General features: G+C 35.9%; 1 protein-coding gene across 3 annotated transcripts; it reads right to left on the bottom strand.

Moving 5' to 3' along the window:
• Positions 1–8,172: 8,172 nt before the first annotated feature.
• Positions 8,173–8,925, bottom strand: LOC123239555 (polyglutamine-binding protein 1). Of its 3 annotated transcripts, none has more exons than XM_044666828.1 (2): positions 8,636–8,925; positions 8,173–8,398 (listed from the first exon to the last, which is right to left on the bottom strand). In XM_044666828.1, the coding sequence occupies exons 1-2, from the start codon at positions 8,923–8,925 to the stop codon at positions 8,173–8,175; spliced, it is 516 nt and encodes a 171-aa protein (XP_044522763.1). The 3 variants fall into 3 exon arrangements, with proteins under 3 accessions (XP_044522763.1, XP_044522764.1, XP_044522762.1); XM_044666829.1 differs by having other exon boundaries at positions 8,173–8,466; positions 8,725–8,925; XM_044666827.1 differs by having other exon boundaries at positions 8,173–8,925.
• Positions 8,926–9,208: the final 283 nt, after the last annotated feature.

Here is a 9,208-nt window from a genome sequence, read left to right as displayed (position 1 = left end):
GATCTAGTTTTATTTGTGTGAAGAGTCTTTTATAGTCATATTCATAGAATTCCTGAATTTGTCTTGGCAAGTAGATTCCCAGGTATTTTATCTTGTCTAGAGTAATTTTAAATGGAGTTTCTCTTTCTAACTCTTGCTGCTGGGTTTTGTTGGAAACTTATAGGAAAGCTGATGATTTATGTGGCTTTATTTTGTACCCTGAAACTTTTCTAAAATTATTGATTGTTTCAACTAGTTTTTTTAGTTGATTTTTTTGGATTTTCTTGGTATACCATCATGTCATCTGCAAAGAGTGATAATTTAGTTTCCTCATTGCCTATTCTGATCCCTTCAATTTCTTTTTCTTCTCTAATTGCTACTGTTAGCATTTCTAGTACAATATTAAATAATAGTGGTGATAATGGGCATCCCTGCTTCACTCCAGATCTTATTGGAAAGGCATCTAACTTATCCCCTTTGCAGATGATACCTGCTGATGGCTTTAAATAAATACTGTTTATTATTTTGAGGAAAGGTCTTTCTATTCCTATACTTTCTAGTATTTTCTTTTTTAAAAAAAAATTTAAACCCTAATATCATATATATATATATATATATATATATATATATATATCCTTCTATATTAATTTTATTTGTTACAGGGCTAGGCAATGGGGGTTAAGTGACTTGCCCAGGGTCACACAGCTAGGAAGCGTCTGAGGCCAGATTTGAAACTAGGACCTCGTGTCTCTAGGCCTGGCTCTCAATCCACTGAACCATCCAGCTGCCCCTTTTCTAGTATTTTCAATAGGAATGAGTGTTGTATTTTGTCAAAGGCTTTTTTTGCATCTATTGAGATAATCATGTGATTTCTATTAGTTTGGTTGTTGATATGGTTTTCCTAATATTAAGCCATCCTTGCATTCCTGATATAAATCCTGCCTGGTCATAGTGAATAATCCTTGTGATAACTTGTTGTAGCCTTTTAGCTAGTACTTTATTTAATATTTTTGCATCTATGTTCATTAAGGAGATTTGTCTATAGTTTTCCTTCTCTGTTTTTGGTCTTTCTGGCTTGGGAATCAGTACCATATTTGTATCATAAAAAGAATTTATTAAGACTCCTCCTTTTCCTATTTTGTCAAATAGTTTGTAGAGTATTAGGAATATTCTAACATATCTTGTATGTATCCAATTTATATATAGTTGCTTGTATGTTGTCTCCATCATTAGACTGTAAGCTCCTTGAATACAGGGACTATTTGCCAAACACATAGCAGGTACTTAATAAATGCTTGTTGACTCATTGAAGGTCCCCCACCCCCATCTTTTGATATAATTGTGTAATTTTGTTAAATATATTATTTTTATGTCAGTTGTCTTCTAGTGTCAAAGTATTCCTCATGTAAGTCAAACTTGGTTATAAAGAATAATTTTTTGTTCTATGGATGTGGCTTCTTTGCTAACATTTTATTCCAAGTTTGTGTAAGGATTTATTATTAGTGATGTTGGTCTATAGTTCTCTTATTGCTTTATTTCTCTCTGTTTTGGATACTGGTGCCATATTTATTCCCTTATCTATAATGTTTGCCATTTTCCATTCTTTCTTATAAAATGAATGATGTATATATCACAGGACTATTCTTTAAATTATGCATTTACTGGGAAATCATCTAGTCTAAGACCATTTTCTCTTTCTTTGGGAATTCACAGTTTACTCAATTTATCTTTCTAAAACAGGGCTAGGGCTTATTTATTTCTTATTTTATTATTTGGGTCATTTCCTGTCTTTGTGGATATCTATTTTTAACTTTTCAGTTTTGTTGAAAAAAATTCTTTATAGGAATTTGGGATAATTGTATTCACTTCTTTCACTTTTGAAATTCTCTTTTCATATAAAGCTTGGTAATTTGATTTTCCTCTTAAAAAAACTAATTGTTTAAAAATGTTATTACATTTTCATTTTTAAAAAGCCTTGTGCTTCTTTTTACAATTTTACTTATAATTTTGCTTTTGAAAAACTTTTAGGCTTATTTTCATATCGTTAATTTGTTGGCTTCCTATTTCTTTAAAATAAATTCTCAAATTTGTGTTCAGACATTTTCTTCAAAGGATTACTTTAGCTGCAACTCATAAATTTTGATGTTTATCTCATTCATTTTCCTTAATATATTAATTTTGAATCACTTGTTCATTGATTCACTATATTCAGTATATCATTAGTTTCCATTTAGTTCTACATCTTTTATTGCTTTTTTTTATTGATTACTTTTTATTCTACAATCTATAAACGTGTATATATTTACTACATCATGCTTTCCCACTTTATACTTTAATTTAGCATAAGATATTTTTATGTGCTTTTAGTTTTTCTATATATTCTCTTCACTTTTTCCCATATATTATTTTCAAAGTTACACTTTCTTTTTTTAATCTTTATGTCTGATTGCTCAGATTCTAAAAGGGCATTGTCAAAGATCACCTACCAATACTATCTTACTCTCTGAAAAAGCTTGAAATTTCATTTAACTTATTCTTCAAGGATTTAGATGCTATGCTATTTGTTGTATTCAACGTTAACATTGTTTCATTATCTATGATACATTATATTTCTATGCCTTTGCACTGGCTGTCCCCTATGCCTGGGAAGCAATTATGTCTGATGTCAATCTCATAGATGCCACCTCTTCCTTTAAGATACAAATCAAGCACCATATTCCATATGAAGCATTTTCAAATCCCCTCAACTTCTAGTGTACTCATTCTCTCTCAAATTAGCTTGTTTTTTTCTATTCTTTTTTGTGCTTATTTTCTTTGTTTAGTCCATATATACTTATATATGCTCTCATTATCTCCCTTATTAGACTGTGAGCTCCTTTTGAGTGAATTGGCATTGGTTTATTCACTGAATTTATATCCCCAGAGCCCAATATAGTGCTAGGTACTTTTGGTGCTTAAATGAAGCTTGTTAACTGACTGATTGAAGCATATTATCAGTTTAATGTTGTTTCTTCTGATAGAATCTATTTTGAGATGTATCGTAATTGACATCCTTATCTTATCTTCTGCCTTTTTGGATTCAGTCATATATTTGAACAATGGCCCAGATGTTCAAAATCCCTTTTCAGAGACCATCTTTTTGGCCAACTGTTCATTTCTCAAATGCTTCTTGCTGCCCACATTTAACAAGCACAGCAATTACAATATCTATGCCCCTAAAGCCTTCAGTTTCTTATACAGGATTTCACAATTGAGGACAAGGTATAGTTCTGGTGTTCTCTTTGCCTTACATTTATCACCTGCATTGGGTAGTGTTCACCAGATTTGATCAATATCAAATTGATCAAATTTTTATAACTTTCTATAACATCTTTCTATAACATCCTGGATATAATATGCCTTGGATTCATATCAGACTCTGTTGTTTTATCTCAGTGACAATCAACAAATAAGTTGCAGCCCTCATAGTCCCTTCATAAATTCTGGCCTCCGTTTTGCTTCAGTAATTTTCTTTAGAAGGTAATGGTTATATCTATTCTAGTTCAACTCAGGTTTTACCATACATATCCACATAAAATACTTGCCAAATACTTTTCATTGTAGTTGCCAAAGGCAATGAGAAAGCAGAAATTAGCCCAAATAACCTGCATCTGATTTGCATCTATTTAACTCAATATGTACTCAATCTGCAATTTACTGCCAAATTTTTGTTTTGATCAGTATTCACAAAATATGCACATAATTTGTGGATTAGGTCTCTCTTATGTGAAGTACAAATATTACAAAAATTAACATTTTCAGTATGTGCTTGTTTTTTAGAAAACCAGCAAGAGGAAGGATAATTTAAAATACAAACCTTTTAGAAAAAGTATATTCCATAATATAGGAAGACTGTAAACCCTGTATTCTTCTCATCTTCTCAGATTATAAAATATACAGCTGTCTTTTGTATAGTGGCCAGCTTCCTGAAAGCCAGGATTGAATTCATCAGTAACTTCATTACTACTGAGGAATGGAGCCAGAAATGTGTTTCTTCTGTTTCTTCTTCTTGATTAACTAGAAGAAATAAAATTCATCATCCTAAAATTTTCAACCTAACACCAATAATTTCTCAATTGCCAACTTTGATAAATCTTTTCCTAATCTTTACCCTTCCTGAGAATGCTTTGATTTTAAAAGAAAATTCTTTCCATATTATTAGATGCTACTATAATTTACTTCCTCCTCTCTTCATATTTTTTTTATTGAAAATAAATGGATCTGATGGTTCTATTTCCCAAGGAGATCAGGGAAAAAGGAAAAGGACCTTGTCTCCTATCCTTATTGATTTCTGAGTCAAAGAGGCCCTGGAAAGAGACATCATGAAGAGCATAAAGGGACAGGAAGTGGGTCTTTCATTTCCTGGAAGAAGGGACTCTGGAGGATGGGTTTGGCTTTGGAATAATTCAGCCTGCTCATAAGGTAGGCAGCTGAAAGAGGTAGGTGGCCAAGCCACTTATGCTTTTCTCTCTCTGGTGGGCATTTTGCTATTTAATAAATAATAATTATAAAATTAAGATATGGTCTTCAGAGAATTTTAATTGTAACATTGCTTTATTTATTTTCCCAGCCAGTACAGTGTCTGACACATAGTATATAATTTTCACAAAAAAATCCAAGATTTAAAAATTTTTGAGAGAAATTTCAAAAAAAGGAAGCTCGCTAACTCCCCAAATCAAGAAAAGTGAACTATTTGAAGAAAGAGCTATAAAGAAGCCTGCAGAAACCACACATTGCATCGAAGGTCCAGAATGAATTTTGGATATAATTAATTGAACTAAAGGGGGTTGATTGAACATATTTATTTTGAATGTAAACTCTTATGCCAAAGGGGATTGCCCCCAATTGGCTTTTTATCAATGCACCTACCAATCATTGGTTTTGCTCTTTTTCTCTTTTATTTTCTTCTTATCCCCAAATTATCAGTCAGGATCTTGTGAATTCTTTTGATAAGAGTTACACTCTCAGAGGATGGGAGGTAGATCCCACAGACACTGCCCCCTGGTCAGTGCTAGGCAATTTGGAAGCTGTGATTGGTTCCTGTGATGTGGGAGAGAGACAGGAAGTGACATGGAAAAAGGACTATAAAAGGCAAGACCAAGGAGAAGAGTCATTCATTTCATTCCTTGGCTCTTTTGACAAGGAGACTGACTCTCTTAGGTAAGGAGGATTCTGCATGATTCTGCTCTGGAGGCTTTCTGGGTGGATGACTGGAACTGAAGGAAGAGGCTTACACTGGTGAGACCCAAATTAAAGAGGTTATTGGACTTCCACTTGGAGATTGGGACCTGAGGGAGCTTTTGTCAGAATTGAGCTGAATTTCTTCAGATCAGCAATTATAGGGTGTTTAGTAGGATATTTAGCTAGGAAATATTTTCTACTTTCCTCTTAAATTTCTCACTTTCTAAGTCCACAAAAATGTTGATTTGACATGTTTTCATTTTTGTAAGTCTTTTTAGATGTATAGCTTAAATACAGCAGATTCTGGGGTTTTTATCTGTTCTTCCACTCTTATTTCATTGGACTGAAATTCCTTTATATTTAAAGGTGTGATTGTTGGTCTGTATTTTTCTCCATTTAAAATTTTTTTTTTATTCCTTTCCTTTTTAAAGTTTAAGTATCCTGTCCATGATTCATTTAATTTATACTATTTTGGTGTTAGTTTATTATCCCAGGTATTCTCTTCCCTGGTTCTTATTATATCTGAAGCTCTTTGAATTTACTTAATTTCTATTTATCTTTGTTTTTGGTTATTTATCCATTTATTTCCCTTTTCTAATTCTCCCTTTGATGCAGTGGAGTAATATTCTTTTGTTGTGCACTTTTCCAGGTTTTTCTTTGCTTTGCCCTTATTCTTCCCTTCTTGTATACTTTGAAGTTTATTTTTGGAGTAATGATTAATTTACTTATTCTCAATTGTGTTCCTCAGGAAGGTAAAGCTTCTTGCATACCAACTTTGCTTCCCTTTACTATTTCCATTATTGTTTTTACACCTTATTCCATCCTCCCTATTTCTGTTGTGTCTTGCCCAAGACACACCAATTTATGAAACTCTGTCATATGAAAGCCAAGGTACAAGACCCAGTTCTACTCCTGGCATGAATTATCTGTACCCTGGTAGGGGAAAGATCATGTCATTCTTTCTCTGGAGTACATCATAGTTCTGGGAATACAATTTCTGAGAATATGGTTCTCTTATATGCAAATACCTCCCAAATGATATCCATGACTTCATACCTCCCAAGAAATTCCCATCTCTTTCAAGCCATATATTTTCTACTACACTTGAATGTTCTTTAGTGACATTTTCTCTTTCCTGGGGTGAAAATTCCTATTCTACTTTGAGACCAGTTCCATACTCCCATTGTTTTTCTCTCACAGCTCTAATCCTGAGAGTAATTATTACTCTTCACTATGGACTCAGTTCATCACTTACACCCACTCTCCCAAGTCTCTTATCTCTCTCTCTTGTCTCCTCATCCTATTAACTTTTGTTTCCTCTTTCCCTAACCCCTCTTTTAAAATCCTTATTTTTCCTGTGTCAATGTCTAGGACAATCTCTTTTGTGGCACCATAAAGTTACTGAGGCCTTGCAGGGTTCTGAGACATATTGCAATCTCAATGCCATCTGCAAACTTGACTATGTGGAAAACCTTTTGTCTATAGGGAATAACCCTTACGTATTTGGATTTTGTGCATAATATTTCATGACACCATAGTACATTTTTCAAGGAGTCTATCATAGTTTAGGCCTTGTTTTATGTGGATACTCTGCAATGATGCTCAAAACAAACATATTTCCATGACCTATCATTGAATCCTATACTAAGATCTTAACATAGATGCAAAACCATTGCAGTAGTACCCTTAAAAATGTATTTTTTCTATTGAACTACAGAGAGTGATTTTTTCTTTTTTTTTGTAAATAAGATCAGCAAGATTCTTTATCTCTTTCAACCAATGATGTAACTATCACTACTACAGAAAACTCTTTTTAAGCCTTCTCATATTTTCATCAATACACTCTGAATATAATGATGCTCAAAAACATTTGTCAAGATGAGAAAGTATTTCACTGGGTAATTTCATTTGTTTTCAAATACCTTGTCATAATAGTGTAAGTTGTTCTTTTGTTTTCTTTTGTTGTCTCTCCCCACTGTAACTAGTTTAATAATCTGTAAATTGAAGTAATTAGACTATATTACATTCAACAAACATTTATTATGTCTAAGTTTAAGGCACTAGGTTAGAAACTGAGAATATACAGAAAAAATAGTTTCTGCCCTTGAGAACCTTAAATTCTACTGGGTGATTCAAAAGGAAAACAAGGTAAGTTTACAATAATATTTGATTGTGTAAAAAGAGAGCACTGACAACTAGAGGGAACATTGAATATGAAAGTTCTTTGGAAAATAAAAACCCAATTCAAATATCGTGGTTTAAAATAACTATAAAGCAAATACTCTGACCCATAACTTTTGAGTTTACAAAGATTGGGTTCAATTTTAGAACCAGATTACTAATTACTATTTGTTTTTTGTTTTACTCGAGATTTCTCAAAAATTAAAAATATGGGCCACATATATTTGTTCACAAGTACTTCTATGCCAGTATATATTGCAGAAAAGGGATATAACAATAAAAAAGGGCAAAGTTTGAGTCTGTGATGGGTTTTTCTCTTCTGCTTCTAGGTTAAAGGAATTTGTTGCTTCTCTCCAGTTTTGGTCCAAGAAGTCCTTTGCTATGAACCCGTCAGGTGATGTCTATAGTTCCTTTCATTTTTAAAATTTAGGATTCCCTTCTGTAATATTTTTAAAGTCACCCTTGAACCTATGAAAATTGTGTTACCTCCAGCATGGAATAGTTTGCATCCACTGAACTTGTCTAAAAAAAAAATCAATAATAGTCAATATTTTGTCTCATCTCCCATTTTGGTGGGAGTATTATCCCTTTAAACAGGTCAGGCTGGTGCTGCTATAATTGCACAGAGTTAAGTCTTCTCTCCTTTTTTTTTTTTTTTTTTTTTCTTTTCTTCTTTAACATTTCTCTCTACCCCACTCCCAATACCCCTCTTCTGTCCCTCCCTCCAAATGTTTTATTTATTAAGAACACAAAGGTGGTGAATCCCAAGGAAGCTAAGGTTGGCCTGCAGGCTCAATCCTGCTGCTTGGCCCTGGAAGCCTCCGCGTTGGCCCGAAGAACGGCTCCTGGGGAAGGGTATGGTCTCTGCTGGAACAGGGGTCCAGCTGCTGTGGTGTCTGCGCCTGTCTTTGCTTCGTTCTTCTTGGGGAGTCCTGTTGACCAGGTGCCCCGGGGGGCATCCGAATAGGTGCTGGGGTCCATGGGATCCAATTCTTCGTCCTTGCGGCTGGCCTTCTTGCTCTTGGGGTAGGGAGCCAGCTCCTCCCGGCGATGGTAGCGTCTCTCTTTGGCTTCCTCTCTCTCCAGCTTCTCATAGCCACGCTCAGCCTTCTCATACCTGTGGTCCGCCTTGTCATAGCCTCCTCCTCGGTCAGACGGCTTGTCGTAGCCGCGGTCTAGCTTCTCGTAGCCACGCTCTGGCCTCTCGTAGCCTCGGTCCGGCTTCTCGTGGCCGCAGTCCATCTTGTCTTCCGGCTCCAAGTTGCCCTTGAGTTTCTTAGCCGCCTTGGTAATGACCGAGCTGGGGTCGTGGGGATTGAGCCAGGACACGAGGTCTGTCTCCACGTTCCAGTAGTAGGGAAGGCCGCACACTGGGTCGAAGACTTTGTACCAGTTGGGAGGAAGGCCTTCCAGGCGAGTGGCCTCGTAGTCCACGGGATCATCGTCATAGTTCTCGGCAATAATTTCTTCCTCTGGCTCAGGTTCCACCAGCTTGAGGAGCCCTCGCTTGGCGAGGCGGGTCTGGAGAGCGGCAGGGAGCGGCATGACTGCGAGGTCGAGAGAAGGGAGGTGACCTGGTAGTGGCCAAATCCCTCCACCTTTTTCTCAGCCTCCTCCGCTCCTTTTGCCCCTTTTTATCTGGTTTACTGGGGAAGATATCCCAGGCCGGGCGCGCTGAGGCGCTGGTCCAGTGACGTCACTACGGTTTTGCTCTTCTTCCCACCTCCGGACTCAACGGGCGCTGGATAGAAGAAGCTGGCACGTGAGGCACCGCCCCCTTAGGAAGAGGGAGGGACTTTTCAAGGAACAGTGGAATGCGCATGTGCAA

This window comes from Gracilinanus agilis, chromosome 3 (genome assembly GCF_016433145.1).
Source record: "Gracilinanus agilis isolate LMUSP501 chromosome 3, AgileGrace, whole genome shotgun sequence".
NCBI classification, from domain to species: domain Eukaryota; kingdom Metazoa; phylum Chordata; class Mammalia; order Didelphimorphia; family Didelphidae; genus Gracilinanus; species Gracilinanus agilis.
Note: the sequence above shows the minus strand (reverse complement) of the source record. Positions and strands in the feature narration are given on the sequence as shown.

Bases quoted from the DNA above. Each gene is read 5' to 3' on its own strand.
- LOC123239555 (XM_044666827.1), bottom strand. From the start codon at position 8,925: ATGCCGCTCCCTGCCGCTCTCCAGACCCGCCTCGCCAAGCGAGGGCTC.